The sequence below is a fragment of the Salmo salar genome, chromosome 06 (genome assembly GCF_965601325.2).
Source record: "Salmo salar chromosome 06, fSalSal1, whole genome shotgun sequence".
Lineage (NCBI taxonomy): Eukaryota > Metazoa > Chordata > Actinopteri > Salmoniformes > Salmonidae > Salmo > Salmo salar.
The window spans coordinates 43,052,719-43,072,651 of NC_138296.1; the positions used below are offsets into that span (position 1 = coordinate 43,052,719).

Below are 19,933 nucleotides of genomic sequence, written 5' to 3' on the forward strand. Positions count from 1 at the left end.
AATACTTCAGAGTACAGCTTTTATTTCATGACATGATTCCATGTTACTGTAAGGTACACAGGGTTGAGATGTTAACATCCTATTGGCTCAGTGCTATTGCTGGGTGTGCTCTAGCTAAGTGTAAAAAATGATGCTAGGTTTACAGTATTGTTGGACTTTCCATACCTTTGAGAAAAGGCAGTTGTAGCTTATTCACATAAACCATTTTCTCTAAAGAGAACACAAACACCACAGGTGTGTGCTCCTGTAATTTACAGGGATATCCATTTATAAGAAACACATGACATTTGTCCCTTTATCCTCTACGGGATCGGTGTCCCAATATCGGGACGATTGTTGCTAACGTGCGTTAATGTGACTAGAATGACATCAACTTTCCAGGACATAGACATGTCTTATATGTGCAGAAAGCTTAAATTCTTGTTAATCTAACTGCACTGTACAATTTACAGTAGCTATTACAGTGAAAAAAAGACCATTCTATTGTTTGAGGAGAGTGCACAACAACAAAAAACTTATCACGGCACTTGGTTTGATACATTCACCTCTGAAGGTAAATAATGTACTTACATTCAGTAATCTTGTTGTGATTTGTCATCCTGAGGGTCCCAGAGATACAATTTCGCATAGTTTTGTTTGATAAAATACATTCTTATATTCAAATATAGGAACTGGGTTCTAAAGGTTGAACCCCTGCTGTTAATATTCTCCTCCATTAATTGAGAATTTCCACACACTTCAAAGTGTTTCATTTCAAATGGTACCAAGAATATGCATATCCTTGCTTCAGGTCCTGAGCTACAGGCAGTTAGATTTGGGTATGTAATTTTAGGCGAAAATTGAAAAAAAAGGGTACGATCCTTACGAGGATTATACATAACACACAGTTTGATAAAAAGCAGGATTGACTGAGACAGGCGTACAAGAGTGAGTTCACAGTCCTGATGCTTGATAAGACTGCTACTGATGAGTGGGGGGAGTTGATGGCTCAGTTACGAGTCTCCAGCACCCCCTCCTTGACCCTCCATCTCCAGGCCTGGCAGTAGTCAGGAGCAGGGACACAGCGGAGCAGGAGGCCAGAGTCCTGCACCTCCTCATCGTGGGCCACTGGCTCCCGCTCCTGAGTCTCCATGGTGAACACCCTCTCAGAGATCTAGGGGAGAGAGAGAGACACACAGGTGTAAGGTGGTGTAATGAAGGCCTGTGTGTAGTTGCCTGTGAAAAGTACAAGCGCATCAAAATGAAAATCTGATTGTGCACGACTTGTTGTCAGGGGAGGCATATTGAAAACTCAACCATGAGTCCTCACTCACCTGGTCGCTGATCCCCGTGGCGATGTGTCCCACCTTCACCCTGCGTTTCTCTCGGATCCGGATGCTTTGCCCATTTACGTCCGTGATGCAGACGTCAACTCCTGAGCCAATCACAGTGCAGAGAAACAGCCAACATGAGTGCACCGCACATGCTTTCTCAGCATGAGTGATATCTCTATGGGAATGAGGTCCTATCCAGTGGGAAACAATATGACATGATCCTCTTATCTAAACGTCCTGAGCTGTAGCACCTTCCAGGGTCAGCTAACGAGAGATGTCACTCACCCTCAAAGCATCGGGGTGGAGACAGGTGGCTTTGGTGAACCAGCCAGTCCATACTGAGAATCTGTCCGTCCGGTTGGCTGTTGTAGGAGAACACGCCAGAGCTGAGGTCATCACCTGGGCTGATGGACCAACGGCCAGAGTCCTATAGTTAGGGGAGGAGGGAGACAGGGAAAAGAAAGGGAGAACCGTGAATGGGCTGATAATGTGATCTGAGAGACCCAGATACCAACCCACAGAAACACATTACACACTCTACAGCTGTTCATATTATCTAACATTATCTAACATATTATCTAGCTTGTATGGTGGGTTACCTTTCTGTCCCATAAGTCCCTGTTGGAGTAACAGTCACTGCTGCTCAGGCAGGACAGTAGCTGCTCCTGGGTTTCTGCTGAGTGCAGCTGAGACAGACTGGTCAGGTAGAACTCTGCAGAGAAGCAGAAGAGGAGCGGTAAGAACAGAGGAGTTGACTTGAGTTGATATAGACACACAAAGATATACATCAAGTAAAATGAACTTAGATACACAGACTGACAGACAGCAAACACACAGAATGTTGCAACAACCCTTACCTCTCTCCAGTTTGCGCAGTTCAAGCTCAGACACATTGGAGGTGACATCGGCCATCTTGGGATTTTGCCATTCATGGAGTTGTGTCAGTAGAGAGCGAGGTGAGTCTGGAGATGAGGCTGTCTCCTCAGTGTCTGCCTCACTGCCTTCCTCTTCCTCATCATTGTTCAGCTCCCTGCTCCCTGGGTTCATGGATTCCAGCCATAGCTCAGGACTCTCCTCAGAGCAGGTGTCTCTGCTGAAGGGAGGCAAGGGCTGGCTAGACTGGCTGGGGCTGTCATCTATCTGTAGGGGCTCCTTATAGGACCCTCTGATGGGGCTGCTGAGTCCTCCCACTAAAGACACACAGTAGGTTTGTTAGTCAGTTATAACATCTAAGGACTGATCTAAAGGCAGTAGGTTTGTTAGCCAGTATTCAAATGAACATGGTTAACAGCCACAGTTTTTAACATCTAAGAACTGATCTAAAAACAGTGGCAGTGCTACACCCTCACCTTCTCTCAGAGCTCTGGCTGCTCTTTCCTTGAGCTCCGAGGCGGAGGCCCTCTTGGTTGGCTCCTTCTGTAGTCCCACCTTTATGACATCAGCAGTGAAGGGACTGCAATCGGGCGGGATCTCCCTCAGAGGCGGTGGCTCATTGGCTATCTGTAACCGTAGCCACATGAACAATCAATCCACGACATGAAGATTCAATCCGATCGGAGGTCTAACATCGGCTACGATTTTTTTTTTTTAACATCAAAAGCTACATATGTGTCACACGTCAAGTATGAAGACAGGGTGGTGTTGTGTTGAAGGATACCTTGAAGTACAGTGGGCGGGAGTAGTATCGTGTCCAGGGCTGGCAGCCGTTGAGCATGTGCAGTAACATGCAGCAGCTGCTCCACACGTCTGCTTTGGCTCCGCGGGTTTCCCCTTTCACAATCTCCGGGGCCATGTGTGTCTCTGTCCCCTTCAGATCTGCTTCCACACACGTACACAGAGTTTATTATTTATTATTTACATTCAGACATGACAACCAGGTCAAACACTTTATTGTTTTTGGTGTATCCCTCTTTTTTTGTCTAGTGGGGGCTTGAGTTCATATTTTGCTACCTCCTTGGGATGCACTTAGGCTCTGTCCACCGATGTCCATTCTCTCCGAGTGTCCAAAGTCACACAGAAAAGTGTCCCTCCCATCCTCTGACAGCAACACATTGTCCGCTGCCACACACACACACACACACACACACACACACACACACACACACACACACACACACACACACACACACACACACACACACACACACACACACAAACAGGAAGGCATGTTATCTATGGCTATTTACTGGATTTGGTTATTGTTGTTCTATAATCCTGGGATGAGACAGCCATATTTAGCAGCACTGTAGCTATGCAGACGGGGCAAGGTTCTGGTAACCAGGGGGACAAGAGAGTCAAATCCAAGTCATGTTGGCTATTAAGAAACAGCTGTTGGGGAAGGAATGAATCTGTGGCTTATAGCATAATAGACAGGCAGCAGGTGACTTGGCAAAACCTCCCTGTTGTATCTGTGCCTGTGGTGTGGCATATCTCACACCAGGTGGCGTCTGAGCACTGAGCCATGTGGTTCCAACTGTCTATCCTTTGCTCTGTCGCTCTCTCTCTTCCTCTAGTTCTCTCTCCCTCTCTCTGGCTGGCGAGCGCATGCGCCCTCTAAAGAGCAGCGGTGAGTCACGCTGTGGGAAATTCCCGGCTTGGCGCGTTCTCAGCCTGTGGTGCTCTGGTTTCACAACACAGGTGCGGGAGATCAAGACACGATCTGCGACTCTTGTGTTCCACATAACAACTGCAAAAACAGCCGAGAAAGAACTTACTCTCACCAAGGCGAAATAGGAATCAAAATAGGAATATCCTGAACGTCTGCTTCTTCTATTTCTCTTTACATGTGTCAACTGTCAAGACACAAGTCTTGTAACTACTGTTTTAATAGCTGCCATAATCAAACACTATAATCAAACACCATAATCAAACCTAGTTTGAAAAGGCCTAGTAAGAGTCAGTGTACGTGCCCAGGCATTCAGTTACCGTGGGTTTTATGAACCTTCTGCTGTAGTTTTGTTCATAAGTTAGCCATTTTCATTATCTCATGTCTCGGCCTACCCTTTATGTCCAGATGCAGCACTCGTCTCTTCAGCAGGTGTTCCAGCGCCTCCAGGACCTGACAGTGGTAGTGCAGGGCCAGGTCCTCAGGTAGCCGAGCCCTCTCTTTAATAAGCTGACCCACAGAGCCTAGAAGCAGATAATAGAGAAGAGGGCAGGAGGGGTCAGTGGGTGATGGAAAATCACCTCAAAATCATAGTGGTGATCTGAGGCATTCTTCGAGAAACTCTAACAGAGGTGTCTAGTAGTGATGCCCTGGTTGACTCATAACCCGGACGGGTTTAGGGTCATTAAATATTGTGTGGATGAAGGGCGGGTGGGTAGCGGGCGGGTTGAATAAAGAGAAACAATACCTTTAAAAAATCCATAAATGTATAATTCCTGCACAATTTATATCTATAGGCTACATTGAGGTTGTTCTTTAATTATTTTAGGCTACCTGGCATTAGTGCATAAACCTAGGAGTCTAACTGTACACGCGCCAAATAGCCTACATGACAATAACCACATGCTTTTTGAAACGGGCCAAAAAATGTACGTCAATCCACAGATTTTAATTCAACAAGAGATAAGCTTTGAAATGTTGAAGAGAAAGGAGGGCCAGAAAAGTAATGCTGGGAAAATATTTGGTGAAGTGGTAAAAGTGTGATGATTGTGAGGAGCTATTCAAATTCGACAGTCACAAGACGGGGATTTCAAATCAGGAAGTTCATGGGAACTGTAGCCTATTGTTCAGATGGGTTTAATGTAAACTGAAATCTGGACACTGACTGTAGGTCTATAACCTCTCACATAGCCTTAATATTAACTCCTGCAAAATTAAGGATTTCTTGCAGTAAAATGATACACCAAATGTAGGCAAAATTCTGACTCAGGAACAGGAGTGGAGAAATATGATTTCTTTCTTTCAGCATCTTGAGAGAATGCAAATGCTCAGTTAGTACCTCTTCAGATGGTATCTATCTTTATCAGCATCATAAAAGCTGATAGTATTTCAACCACGTTAAATATGCATCCAAGCCAAACTGAAATCTTATCAGAAACATGTTGGGTTGTTTTCACAGCTTTCTATTTCCTTACAACCAGTCAAACTGATGTCATTTGGAAATGTAGCACAGAAAATCGTTCTCCTTTAATTTTTTTTTGGTCCCTAAACCTTTTTGCTCCACGAAAGAAGATGACAGAGAAAAACTTTACCGATGTCAACTAGATTAAAGCATTCATTCTATTGATTTATGACAATCTGGTGAGCAGGGGTTAATTTAGTCTTTGAGGGCAACATATAATGACAGAAGAGAAGCTGCATGTATCTAATTATAGACAAGTTGACTAACAAATAGTCTACCAAAATGTCAGAAATTATAAGCTGAAACATATCTAAAATCAGGAGAAAATCTGCACCCCTTGTCAAAAAATCATTCCACCGTCTTTGACTGTAGCGTACAGCATTTTTCTATATTATAGCGGGTTAGGATCAGGTGCAGGCCTCAGATTGTCACTTTATCACATATAGTCTGGCGGTTGCGGATGGGTTATTAGCAATTGCGGGTGGGTGCGGGTGAACAAACAGCTGGCCAGCACATAACTAGCGTCTAGGTCACTGCCTGAGATCAAGGTACAGTATAGTGTATAGCTCACCAGCCTTGAGGTCCATGAAGAGGACGACGTAGGGCCCCTCTCTGATCACTCCGAAGAGTTCCACCACGCGAGGAGACTTCAGGGCACTCCACGTACCCACTTCCTCACTACTAAAACTCTTCAGGAGAATCTGGGAGGAAGGAGAGGGAGGAGAGACTTCAATAGTTATCAATAGAGAGAGATAACACACAGATAATGTATACACTGTGCTGTTGTACCTTTTTGGCACCAAATTTGAAGTGTGTTCTGTTGTCTTGCACACTGTGCACTTCCCCGTATGACCCTGTGTTGATAGACTTGCAGAGGCTGTAGTCCTTCCCCTCCTTGTACTCATGATTCACAGGCTGAATATTCTAATAGGAAATGAGAGATAACAATTGGCTGAGTTAATAAGGAAGAATCAGAAAAAGCCATAAGTAAACAACCACATTTATTGACAACTACTGCAGTCTGGAAAGTTACCACATTGAAGATCAGGCCCTCGTTGGTGTCAGTCTCTGAGACTTCTCCCTCCTTCTCCCTGACATCCCTTTCCACGTCTTTGCAGAAGTCTTTGCAGAAGGGACCTGCGTAGCATCGGTCCTCCTGACTGACACTGCCCCTGAGCCCTGCCAGGGCCAACGAACAGTTTCCCACACTGCTGAGAGGAGAGTCTGAGTCACTCTCCTGCCCATAGGTGGAGAGGTTGGAGGGGGGGCTAAACACCTGGGGGCCCCAGTAGAGGTGGGAATGGCTGGGGTCCCTGTTGCAGTCCTGGAGGGGGTAAGGGCGCCTTGTGTCATGTGCCTCTAAACTCGGGATACTGCTACTGTAGGAAGTGCTGATGTTACTTTGGTGCTCTGAAGCGTCCTGTTAAATGGGAAAAAGACAAACCAACCACCAGGTGATTAAAGGTGACTGTCTGCCAGGAAAGAGCTTTCACCTCCAGGTAATGATACTGACACAGACACCTATCTGTGTGGGTGAGGCTTCAAGACTGTGGACACCTGAAAGGAAGCGTTGTCTCAGACAGTCAAGAGTTCTCTGAATCACTTCCTCCCGGTTGGAAAGCTAATGTTTGTGCTAGGATGTTTGATGATAGAAGCTCAAACACCATATGAGACTGTCTACGGTTCATACTACAGACTATGAATCACAAGAAAGGCACTTCAAGTTCAACTAGAGTTCAACGTCATCCATTTTGTGTCTGACGGTAGGATGTTACAGGGAGAGTGCTCATCTTACCTGGGTCTGGATCAGTTGAGGAGAACTGCCAGTCTGGGTCTCCTGCTCAGGGACACCAGAAGGTACTCTACGTCTCTGTCTCTGCTTCCCTGTCTCCCTCTGCTCCTCTTTCTTCTCCTTCCTCTTCTGTTTCTTCCTTGGCTTCTTCCTGGGTGAGCGGTGGGCCGGGGAGCCTGGTTTGTCCTGGTTGGAGGCTGCGTTGGAACACGCCACATTGTTGTGCTCTGATGAGTCCCTGTGGAAGACACAACAGCAATGCCTGTGTGAATACAGTACTGTCACGAAAACCGAAAATTGTAAGAAGACATTAGTGGTTTAACTAATGCTTTGTAGCTAAAGAAGAAACCCAAAGATTGAGAGAGTTGTAAGGTGAGATAATGATGGAGTGTGTACTGGAGGGATAAGTGAGGTCATACCGGTTGATTAAGCAGTTGGGGGACGCGACAAAGGAGCGTTCGGAGCAGGAAGGGCTGAACTGCTGGGAGTCTTGGGTTTCACCTGGGGAAGCACAGACAGCAGGTGTTAGCTTGGTGCCATTCTCTCTCTCTCTGCAATTAACCCTATCAAAACTAGTATCGCCCGTCCTTAGTATACTCACATTCAGCCTGGGCTATGAACGAGTTCTTCTGATAGTTCAGTGGACCTGCTTCACCCACTTGTTCTGCTGTGCCTATCGTTAGGACTTTAATTATTCTGGGTTTTAAACTAGGCATGAAGTCCCCTTTGCTCTCCTTCCCCTCCTCGTCACTCGTCCTGTCTTCTGGGCTGGGAAGGCTTGGGTAAGACCCCTTCAGCTCTATTTGGGGTGACCCTGAGAATGGTCTGGTCGAGTTAAAGATCCTTCGCCTCACCGCCATCTCACCTGCTGGAGAAGGAAACAGAAAATGATGTCAATTCAGAATAAAACATGGTTTAATCCTGTTTACTAACTTCGCTGTTGGTTGGACTATTGAAAACGGTCCGTCCTTGAACAGCTCAGTGTACAGCACTTCATTTGAAGCACATCTCCACAACAACCAACTTGAAGATCTAAGCGATCCTCACACCTGTCCATTAGCAGAGAGTGGAGCAGAGCTTGTGATTGCAGGGACATCGAGTGGGTAATCAAAAACCCCAGTATAGCTTATTCACTTCTGGAAAGAGCCTCCCTCATGTCAACTGAACTTTGCACCTGCTAAGAACGGAACAATGGCCGGCTTTGTGTGGCGGTGAAACAAGTCAATCTCGTAATTGTTTATCTCTGCCTTGTATTGCGCCTCGTTCCAAAGCAATTCTTTTTTTTTTTGTGACCAATAAATTTGATTTGAAACATATCACTTTTTCAACATGGAGGAAGTGTATGCTTGATACAGAAACTTGATCGCAGCTCCTTCTCTGCTGAAACTTCATGTTTTGCGGTGAGCGACTGAGACAGGAAACTCGATCACGGCCTTGTTTTGACAGTTACAACTGTGTCGTTAACACCAGGAAGTAGTCGTGCTGTGAAGACTGCTACATGGAATGTTCAAGGAACAGGCCTGCCTCAGTTCCACAGAATAGAAGGAGTGTGTGTTGGAGGGCGCAATGTATGTTGAGCAGCACAAAACAATGTTGCACAACACCTGCCAAGATTTACACCTTATCGTTGAGGACCTTAAGCCACGGTCAAGGTCCTAAACGATATCTTAACCGCCATCGATAAGAAACATTACTGTGCAGCCATATTCGTTGACCTGGCCAAGGCTTTCGACTCTGTCAATCACCACATCCTCATCGGCAGACTCAATAGTCTTGGTTTCTCAAATGATTGCATCGCCTGGTTCACCAACTACTTCTCTGATAGAGTTCAGTGTGTCAAATCGGAGGGCCTGTTGTCCGAACCTCTGGCAGTCTCTATGGGGGTACCACAGGGTTCAATTCTTGGGCCGACTCTCTTCTCTGTATACATCAATGATGTCGCTCTTGCTTCTGGTGAGTCTCTGATCCACCTCTACGCAGACGACACCATTCTGTATACTTCTGGCCCTTCTTTGGACACTGTGTTAACAACCCTCCAGACGAGCTTCAATGCCATACAACTCTCCTTTCGTGGCCTCCAACTGCTCTTAAATGCAAGTAAAACTAAATGCATGCTCTTCAACCGATCGCTGCCTGCACCTGCCTGCCCGTCCAGCATCACTACTCTGGACGGTTCTGACTTAGAATATGTGGACAACTACAAATACCTAGGTGTCTGGTTAGACTGTAAACTCTCCTTCCAGACTCACATCAAACATCTCCAACCCAAAGTTAAATCTAGAATTGGCTTTCTATTTCGCAACAAAGCATCCTTCACTCATGCTGCCAAACATACCCTCGTAAAACTGACCATCCTACCGATCCTCGACTTCGGCGATGTCATTCACAACATAGCCTCCAATACCCTACTCAATAAATTGGATGCAGTCTATCACAGTGCCATCCGTTTTGTCACCAAAGCCCCATATACTACCCACCACTGCGACCTGTACGCTCTCGTTGGCTGGCCCTCGCTTCATACTCGTCACCAAACCCACTGGCTTCAGGTCATCTACAAGACCCTGCTAGGTAAAGTCCCCCCTTAGCTCGCTGGTCATTATAGAAGCACCCACCTGTAGCACGCGCTCCAGCAGGTATATCTCACTGTATATCTCACCCCCAAAGCCAATTCCTCCTTCGGCCGCCTCTCCTTCCAGTTCTCTGCTGCCAATGACTGGAACGAACTACAAAAATCTCTGAAACTGGAAACACTTATCTCCCTCACTAGCTTTAAGCACCAGCTGTCAGAGCAGCTCACAGATTACTGCACCTGTACATAGTCCATCTATAATTTAGCCCAAACAACTACCTCTTCCCCTACTGTATTTATTCCCCCCCCCCCCCCACACACTTTTGTGCACTGCTACTACTTGCTGTTTGTTTGTTATCTATGGATAGTCACTTCGCCCCCACCTACATGTACAGATTACCTCAACTAGCCTGTACCCCCGCACACTGACTCGGTAGCGGTGCCCCCTGTATATAGCCTCGTTATTGTTATTCTTACTCTCCACTTTCCTGTCTATCTCTCTGTTCCCTCCTCCACACACGTTGTCTAACCCAGACTCTGACCAGGCACACCAGCTTTCTCATTCACTGATCATCACTTCCTGCTAAAGCGAGAGATCCGCACACGTACCCCTCCTCCAAAACACAGCACCACACCCCAACTGAAATCAAGTGGGGCGGTAGTAAGCACAGGCCCTTTGACAAAGAACTGGACGGAAAAATAGACATTGAGGAAGGAAACATAGACCTACCGACAGAGGCAGGTCTGAATTGCAGGTCTGCAGTCTCTTCTGATTATCCGTTTTTCACTAAACTAAACTGAAGTCAAATATTCTGCTAGTATATACCCCTATCCTTACAAATGATAACTCACTCTCTGTAATATAGGTCTCGTTCAACTCTCTCTATCTCTCTTCTCTCTCTACTTCACTCTGTAATCTTGCTGTGTATCTCGGTTGCTTGGTGTCGCTTGATCCCACTGGCCCACTGCCAACCTGGGTAGGAGCTGTGATTGGTTGATGGTGATTTACGGGAAATCCATCTCACTTCCCCCCCCCCCCCCCCTTTTCCCTGCAGTAGCAGGGCTGGCTTGCTCTTTCTGCACTTTCTCTCGCTCATGCTCAGTGTCATTCTGTCCCATTTTCACTCCCCAAATAATGGGAAAATTAGAGCACATTATTAAAAAGCGCACTCAACAGTGTCCAAATCTAACCCGTCTAACTCTTCAAATGTTCATTTGGGACCCAAAACAACAAACCCTGAAGATCTAATTCCCCAAAGTAAGGGGCCACGTCTTAGTTATGTACTAGACTATGTTATACTCTTTGGCCACACTTTAAGCCTCTCATTGTGATGCGTTGGGGCTGCAGAAAGGGGTCAGGGTTCAGGGTTAAGCTCTTAAAACACACTCAGGGTCAAATACCAAGCAAACGATGATGCATGAATAAGCCACTTGATTCCATCCGGCCAGAGTAGTCGCATCAATCATGTCAACAGGAACACCATGGTTCTGTTCTACATATAACCAAAGTTATGTGCTCCCATAAATCAGTGATGCTGCTATCAATCCCCTCTGTCTGTATAATCTATAATATATGATTTTTAGTTATGGTGTGTTGAACTCCCAACCTTTAGCCCCTGCTGTTTTCCCTTCTTATTATAATCATTTTAATAAATAAAACATCAGAATGACCCATGAGGATTACATGAGAGAATTGTGAGGTTTTAACTTATAGCAGGGATAAGGTCGGCCTCCTTTTTGAGTTTGGGAAAATCTCAGTTCCTTTTTTCGGTTTCCTCTTTTTTTGAGAGAGGAACAACAAATTACTCAGAACAGAGCCACTAAAGGGCAATGAAACTCAGGGACCACATTTGTACATGTCAAACAGCCAACTCTTGTATCAAATCATAGGACTGAGTGACAGCTTAAAGCAAGTAGCCTACAGTATATTCATTTATCATCACCCTTGACTCTTGCTTTATTTGACCTTGAGTAATATGAAATATTTTACTTGTGATCGCTTAAACAGAGTGAATGTTATCATTTTCTATCCTGGGATTAGCCTACATCCTCTGGCCTTGAAGGATCACTCACAAGTAATTTGCCCTCTTAAAAAACTCTTGAAGAGGTTAAACTATGAAAACTACAGGCTAATGATAGGTTGTAGAGCTGCACTCCACAGCCCAGAAAACCACTCTGACCATGGGGACCAGTCATTGTGATATATAAAGTTAGTCCTCCCCTAGCTGTACTCAGCATTTGGTAAACTGTGTGCAGATTCAGTTTGTTATTTCTCCATGTTGTGTTATTACAGCAATGTAACAATTGTGTTATAACAATGTAGGCCCCGGCCTAACTGTCAATGTGACAATGTAATTGTGCTTAAGGGACCTGTTGACTCCCTATCGAAAACACATGCATGAAAAACATGAGCATGATACTCAGTGAGCAGAGGGGTGGGGGACAGTTGGAATCTTGGTGGAGGAGTGAGAGAATGTGGGGGCAGAAAGGACAGAAACGGGAGGAGGGGTGGAAAGGGGATCCAAAAATGGCAGCTAGATTCCGGGGGAGTGAATGTAGACTGTAGAGGATACAACAAAGAAAGGAACAAATAGAGGAACGGCTGCAGATGGAACTGCTGAAAAGATTCAGGAAGGATACACACAGACACACAATGACCACTGACTCATATACGCCCACTCAGATTAGCAGAATACCAGAGGCTTGAGTAAGGACAGCCGAGGGCTCCATCTTCTGCAGGACCTGGATAATTTAACACACCAGTATGCCTCCACCATCCCTGGATACCTACCAGTAGTTCTGGGCCCCCCAGTCCCTCACAGAGCACTGTTACGAGGCATTCATTCAGTGACTAGCAAGCAACTCATGGGAATCAAAAATGAATGTCTCAATGAGTGAATGACGCAGGGTATCAGAGGGGGTGAAGGCCTCTGTGCATAGCAACACATCCTTCACACACCAGAAAGACAACAGCTATTTACTCTGGGGATAAAAATGCATCATAGACATAGAGAAGGACATTGCTTCTCTTAGTCATTTCATCAGGTTCGCGTCTGGTCCCTGAGTGGAAGACTTTAGCCCAGTGGTGTAGTGGGGGCTATATGCTGTATACCCACTATTCTTTTCAGTGGGCATACTCACTTTTTAATCGTCACTGATGCTGTTCTCTGTTTTGTTCTACGACCCCCACAAGTGTCACAGGACTCGTCTGAAGGTAACCAGGTATCAGTTTAAAAAATGAATGGGTTAAATATGTGTTAAAAATATATACAAAAATAAGAAATCTGAGCTTTCTTATATCCCATAGATATAAGACAGACACTTCAAAATCTTATTCCTTCGGATACATTTGTTGACTGTCTGTTTTGCCATTTATGAATGTGTCATTTAATGTGTTTCTATGGGCAAATTCTATATTTTATCAAATAATTTGTAAATATATATATTTTTTATACCTACAGGGTCCTTAAATTCTAAATCAAATAGCTAAATGATCCATGGTATGACCATCTTAAAACAATTCCATATGTTAGTCAAGTATAACCCCCCCATACCGACTTTGTGCCATACCGTAATACTGGCACTAAAACACACAAGGGGTGCTATTTTCAATCAGAAGGTTATCAATGCTAACAAGTACATGTAAAATCCCATAGCAAATGCTAGATAATGCTAACATGCAAACCTTTTACATAAACTATTTGGAGTACAGACATCCCAGCTCATACAAGTAACTCAAAAATGCTACTCAAACAAATATTAGACAGCAAGCCTCTTGATCCAGGAAGGGATTCACTTCAGTTACCAAGATGAGCTTGATTGCAAAATGCTAACCACTTAAGCTTATTACAAGCTCTACGCAGACGTACGATTCGGAGTGTTGCAATGTAATTTTTCATAACAAAAGGTGCATCTCTTTGTAATAGGCTCTGGCATTTTATTTACTTTTTTACTACCTGAAAATTAAGACACGCTGTATCCTTCCTTCCACAGTGGGGGCAGTGTTGTCACTTGGCTCCATGATCTGATCTATAGGCTATATCGACTATTCATCAAAGCAGGGATGGGCATGAGTAATCGAGTACCCAAACGTTAAAGCTCGTTCTTTAACCAGAGATCACAGTTACATTTTGTCCCAATTGTTTTATTTATTTTGTCTTGAAGACAATGTTAATTTGCTTTGCCTCTAGTGTTCCATTTGTACATGTGCATTTGTGAAGCTGGTTGTACAAATGTGCATTTGTGACTACCGCATGAAGCTGGTTGAGAGAACGCCAAGTGTGTGTAAAGCTCTCATTAAGGCAAAGGGTGGCTACTTTGAAGAATCTCAAATATAAAATATATTTTGATTTGTTTAACCTTTTTTTTTGGTTACTACATGATTGATTCCATATGTGTTATTTCATAGCTTTGATGTCTTCACTATTATTCTACAATGTAGAAAATAGTAAAAAATTAAGAAAAACCCTGGAATGAGTAGGTGAGTCTAAACTTTTGATTGGTACTATATATGGGGCAATTTAGCAATTAGGATTTCTTATCTTTAATGGTTATGATAAATTAGGCATGTTGACACAGGCCTATAGATAAATAAGCACACATTTCTTTCCAGCGCAGGCATTGTGTAAAAAAAACTGAGTACCCAAAAATGTCAAATGCCATCCCCACATTAAAGTAACCTATTTTGCATTGATAACCAAATATAATCTCAGCGACTGTTCAAACAGTAAATAAACCAAACAACAAGAATCAACCCAAAAAAGGTATTTAGTTTAAAAGTAATAACTACAGTAATAACTAGTTATTATTATGAAATGGTAGAACCTGCTGTAGTCAACTAGCTAGCCATGTGCTTTTTTTCTCCCGTGACCAAAACATGATGACATTCTATTTTTAGCTGATATGGGAATGTATTTATTTATTTCACCTTTATTTAACCAGGTAGGCCAGTTGAGAAGAATTTCTCATTTACAACTGCGACCTGGCCAAGATAGAGCAAAGCAGTGCGACAAAAACAACAACACAGAGTTACACACAAACAAACGTACAGTCAATAACACAATAGAAAAATCTATGTACAGTGTGTGCAAATGTAGAAGAGTAAGGGAGGTAAGGCAATAAATAGGCCATAGAGGCGAAATAATTACAATTTAGCATTAACACTGGAGTGATAAATGTGCAGATGATGATGTTGTGCAAGTAGAGATACTGGTGTGCAAAAGAGCAAGAGGGTAAGTAATAATATGGGAATAAATACACAAGAAGCATATCAAACTGGATTTTTTTTAATGAAATGTATGCATTCACTACTGTAAGTCGCTCTGGATAAGAGCGTCTGCTAAATGACTAAAATGTAAAAATGTAAACTGGGATCATGTTTTAGGTTACACCGGCATGTAGAAGAATATTTTCCATATTTTTTTCATTATAAATCTGATTATTTCACAAAGGCTAACTAGCTTGTTATGTTTTTAGCCAGGCTGGTCTAAAAGCACGTTTCGACTGTTTCTACAGTTTTGTTTGGATACTGCAGTTTAACTGATGCCTGGCCCAGAAAGAGAATTCCCATATTGATGGCCACATACATAAGTCAGATTTGAAAATTCCTAATAAGACACTTTTGTCATCACCTTTGTGCACAAAGCATTAATTGAATTATTCAAATAATTGTCGTTGAGGCAGATTTTTTTTTTCATCACTTACAGCCGAAGATATTAAAATGTTATATTCATCCAATGTCTGCCATGTTTTTGGATGACGTCGTCGCTGCTCCCTGTGCGCTAGCGCGCATGTGATGTTGGCCGTATAAACAGGATGCAACCCAGATATACACGGTCCACGAATAGGCGTATGTGAACGTGAGTAGATCTACCTAGAAAATAACGGGTGGACATCTTGGATGCAGTCTCCAGTTCTTATTATACCTCAGTGGCTGCAGGCTTGCTACTACTAGCAAGTAGGGGGCGGCAGGTAACCTGGTTGTTAGAGCGTTGGACTAGTAACCGAAAGGTTGCAAGATCAAATCCCCGAGCTGACAAGGTAGAAATCTGTCGTTGTGCCCCTGAACAAGACACTTAACCTACTGTTCCTAGGTCGTCATTGAAAATAAGAATTTGTTCTTACCTGACTTGCCAAGTTCAATAAAGGTAAAACAAAAAAACTAGCTATCGCAACGTGAATGGGAATGGGCCCGGCAAGGATATCATGTTAACAAAAAGGTTTTCGCTACTCCAAAAATCCCACTCCACCCACGTGCACGCACGCACGAAGATCAATGGAGTGAAACTTGATAGATACCTAGCTACTATGTCGGCAATCCACATGCCCAACTGCAGAGCATTTAACACATTTTAGACAGTTAACTTAATAGTTATATCTAGCTGCAAACATTTAGTTGTGAATTCCATACTGTAACTATGCTATGGTGTTTGCTGCACAACAGTGAGTGACTCAAAAGGCTTCGGTCTCTTGTCTTTGTGTGCTTGTAATAACAACATGTGACTGGGTACTACCAGTAAGCTTCATTATGTGAGAAGTGAAATGAAGAACCTGCACTTGCACAGGTACTGTGTGTGCTTCTACAGACAACTGGTAGAGGGTTGATGAGCCAATTGGTTTATCAAATTCAGCAGCTTGTCCAAAAATACCCTACTAGACTCAATTAAACTGCTAGCATGAAAAACCTATGTTTTGAGGGAGCGTGCAATTCTGACTGCAGCACTGTCAACCAGAGCTGTTGCCAGAGAATTGAATGTTCATTTCTCTACCATAAGCTGCCTTCAACATAATTTTAGAGAATTTGGCAGTACGTCCAACCGGCCTCATAACCACAGACCACGTGTATGGCGTTGTGTGGACGAGCAGTTTGCTGATGTCAACGTTGTGAACAGATTGACAAATGGTGGCGGTGGGGTTATGCTATGGGCAGGCATAAACTACGGACAATGAATACAATTGCATTTTATCTATGGCAATTTGAATGCACAGAGATACCGTGACGAGGTCCTTAGGGCCATTGTTGTGCCATTCATTCGCCGCCATCACCTTATGTTTCAGCATGATAATGCACGGCCCAATATCACAAGGATCTGTACACAATTCCTGGAAGCTGAAAATGTCCCAGTTCTTCCATGGCCTGCATACTCACCAGACATGTCACCCATTGAGAATGTGCGGGATGCTCTGAATCGATGTGTACGACAGCGTGTTCCAGTTCCGGACAGTATCCAGCAACTTCGCACAGCCATTGAAGAGGAGTGGGACAACATTCCACAGCCTACAATCAGCAACCTGATCAACTCTATGTGAAGGAGATGTGTCGTGCTGCATGAGGCAAATGGTGGGCACACCAGACACTGACTGGTTTTCTGTTCCAAACCCCTACTTGTGACCAACAGATGCATATCTGTATTCCCAGTCATGTGAAATCCATAGATTAGTGCCTAAGGAATTTATTTCAATTGACTATTTCCTTATATAAACTGTAACTCAGTAAAATCTTTGAAATTGTTGCATGTTGCGTTTATATTTTTGTCCAGTATACAATTCCGATGCTGTGTTTTAAAGTTAAAAAAAAATCAACAATCATGACTTTCCAACCGGTTTTCGAAACATATGTTGATAGTAGAGGTCGACCGATTAATCGGAATTGCCGATTAATTAGGGCCGATTTCAAGTTTTCATAACAATCGGTAATCTGTATTTTGGACACCGATTTGCCAATTCTTTTTTTTTTTTACACCTTTATTTAACTAGGCAAGTCAGATTAAGAACACATTCTTATTTTCAATGACGGCCTAGGAACGGGGGTTAACTGCCTTGTTCAGGGGGGATTCGGGGTAGTCCAACGCTCTAACCACCTGCCTTACATTGCACTCCACGAGGAGCCTGCATGGCAGGCTGACTACCTGTTACGCGAGGGCAGCAAGAAGCCAAGGTAAGTTGCTAGCTAGCATTAAACTTATCTTATAAAAAACTATCAATCTTAACATAATCACTAGTTAACTACACATGGTTGATGATATTACTAGTTTATCTAACGTGTCCTGCGTTGCATATAATCGATGCAGTGCCTGTTAATTTATCATTGAATCACAGCCTACTTCGCCAAACGGGTGTTGATTTAAGAAGCGCATTTGCCAAAAAATGACTGTCGTTGCACCAATGTACCTAACCATAAACATCAATACCTTTCTTTAAAATCAATAAACAACTATATATTTTTAAACCTGCATATTTAGTTAATATTGCCTGCTAACATGAAATTGTGTCACATCTCTAGTGTTCATTGCACGCAGAGTCAGGGTATATGCAACAGTTTGGGCCGCCTGGCTCGTTGCGAACTAATTTGCCAGAATGTTACGTAATTATGACATAACATTGAAGGTTGGGCAATGTAACAGGAATATTTAGACTTAGGGATGCCACCCGTATTTCACTGACAGGAAAAACGTTTAGTTTTCGAGATGATAGTTTCCGGATTTGACCATATTAATGACCTAAGGCTCGTATTTCTGTGTGTTATTATGTTATAATTAAGTCTATGATTTGATAGAGCAGTCTGACTGAGCGATGGTAGGCAGCAGCAGGTTCATAAGCATTCATTCAAAACAGCACTTTCGTGCGTTTTGCCAGCAGCCCATCGCAATGCATTGCGCTGTTTATGACTTCAAGCCTATCAACTCCCAAGATTAGGCTGGTGTAACCGATGTGAAATGGCTAGCTAGTTAGCCGGGTGCGCGCTAATAGCGTTTCAAACATTACTCGCTCTGAGACTTGGAGTGGTTGTTCCCCTTGCTCTGCATGGGTAACGCTGCTTCGAGGGTAGCTGTTGTCGATGTGTTCCTGGTTCAAGCCCAGGTAGGAGCGAGGAGAGGGACGGAAGCTATATTGTTACACTGGCAATTCTAAAATGCCTATAAGAACATCCAATAGTCAAAGGTATATGAAATACAAATCATATAGAGACAAATAGTCCTATAATTCCTATAATAACTACAACCTAAAACTTCTTACCTGGGAATATTGAAGACTCATTTTAAAAGGAACCACCAGCTTTCATATGTTCCCATGTTCTGAGCAAGGCACTTAAACGTTAGCTTTCTTACATGGCACATATTGCACTTTTACTTTCTTCTCCAACACTTTTTTTTTGCATTATTTAAACCAAATTGAACATGTTTCATTATTTATTTTAGGCTAAATTGATTTTATTGATGTATTATATTAAGTTAAAATAAGTGTTCATTCCGTATTGTTGTAATTATCATTATTACAAATAAATAAGTACCAAAAAAGTCATCCGATTAATCGGCAGCGGCTTTTTTTGGTGGGTCCTCCAATAATCAGTATCGGCGTTGAAAAATCATAATCTGTCGACCTCTAGTTGATATGCCCCTTATCTTTTATATCAGCGAGAAAGAATCCTTCAAATAAAAAAAATATACATTTACTGTAGAGTTTTGCACAGCTGTGCACGCCTCCAGTTGAGGAACTACACTTCCTCTCCAGTTACAACTACACACAGGTGTTCGGAGCCATTAGATAGCTAATTAGAACAGGTGGCCACCTATGTCTTCAATAAAAAAGCGATGTATATTGGAGATATATTTGGATGTGTGGGAACACTAACCCTATAAAGTTGTGTAGTAATTTAACCTTTTTTTAATGAAAATGATTTCTCTCTGATCTGGAAGATACGTTCCTTGTGTTTCCAAAAAACGTTCCGCAAGCGCGGCTCTTAACAAAACAACCCGGTCGGAAGATACCATCGTCAACAGGCCGTGTACTGTAATATCTGACAATATCTACTGTAATAGCCTATGTGGCAACTTCGTGCATAACATCTACCTGGGTCATTTGTTATCTTAAATGTAACAACTAAGAAGTTCTTAAGTAATGAAAGTTTTGTCGTTTCATAAAAAATGTAATTATGCTATGGTCGAGAAAATGTTGACGCGACTTCACTTCCCCTCCTTTTCCTCCGCCATTTCAAATGTACTTCAACCCATTTGCTAAGAAAGTTATTAATCTTGTGGGCATATTCAATTCTGATATCTTTATAGTTGATAATGACTTACCTTTGTTCAAGTCTGTTGTTTTTACAATGATAAAAGGCGTCGGCTGTTTTCAGGATCTACACAGCTCGCTAAAAATGTCCAACCTTGAAAATGATGATTGCGTCACCGGAGGG

General features: G+C 43.1%; 1 protein-coding gene across 5 annotated transcripts; it reads right to left on the bottom strand.

Moving 5' to 3' along the window:
- Window positions 1-2: 2 nt before the first annotated feature.
- LOC106607326 (mitogen-activated protein kinase kinase kinase 14) lies at window positions 3-19,933 on the bottom strand. Of its 5 annotated transcripts, none has more exons than XM_082976610.1 (16): window positions 19,821-19,933; window positions 7,774-8,040; window positions 7,592-7,673; window positions 7,176-7,410; window positions 6,414-6,800; window positions 6,170-6,304; window positions 5,952-6,081; window positions 4,314-4,442; window positions 3,264-3,371; window positions 2,971-3,128; window positions 2,663-2,813; window positions 2,171-2,503; window positions 1,913-2,025; window positions 1,599-1,740; window positions 1,314-1,414; window positions 3-1,153 (listed from the first exon to the last, which is right to left on the bottom strand). In XM_082976610.1, exons 2-16 carry the CDS (start codon window positions 8,030-8,032, stop codon window positions 989-991), a joined length of 2,628 nt encoding a protein of 875 aa, XP_082832736.1. In that variant the 5' UTR covers window positions 8,033-8,040; window positions 19,821-19,933; the 3' UTR covers window positions 3-988. The 5 variants fall into 5 exon arrangements, with proteins under 5 accessions (XP_082832736.1, XP_045576504.1, XP_045576503.1 ...); XM_045720548.2 differs by having other exon boundaries at window positions 2,971-3,131; XM_045720547.2 differs by lacking the exon at window positions 19,821-19,933 and adding an exon at window positions 10,472-10,707 and having other exon boundaries at window positions 2,971-3,131.

Coding starts and splice junctions, on each gene's coding strand:
- LOC106607326 (XM_045720548.2), bottom strand. CDS start 8,032: ATGGCGGTGAGGCGAAGGATCTTTAACTCGACCAGACCATTCTCAGGG. Junction 4,443..5,951: donor CTTCATGGACCTCAAGGCTG/GTGAGCTATACA, acceptor ATCTGCTTCTAG/GCTCTGTGGGTCAGCTTATT. Junction 1,415..1,598: donor TCCACCCCGATGCTTTGAGG/GTGAGTGACATC, acceptor TGATTGGCTCAG/GAGTTGACGTCTGCATCACG.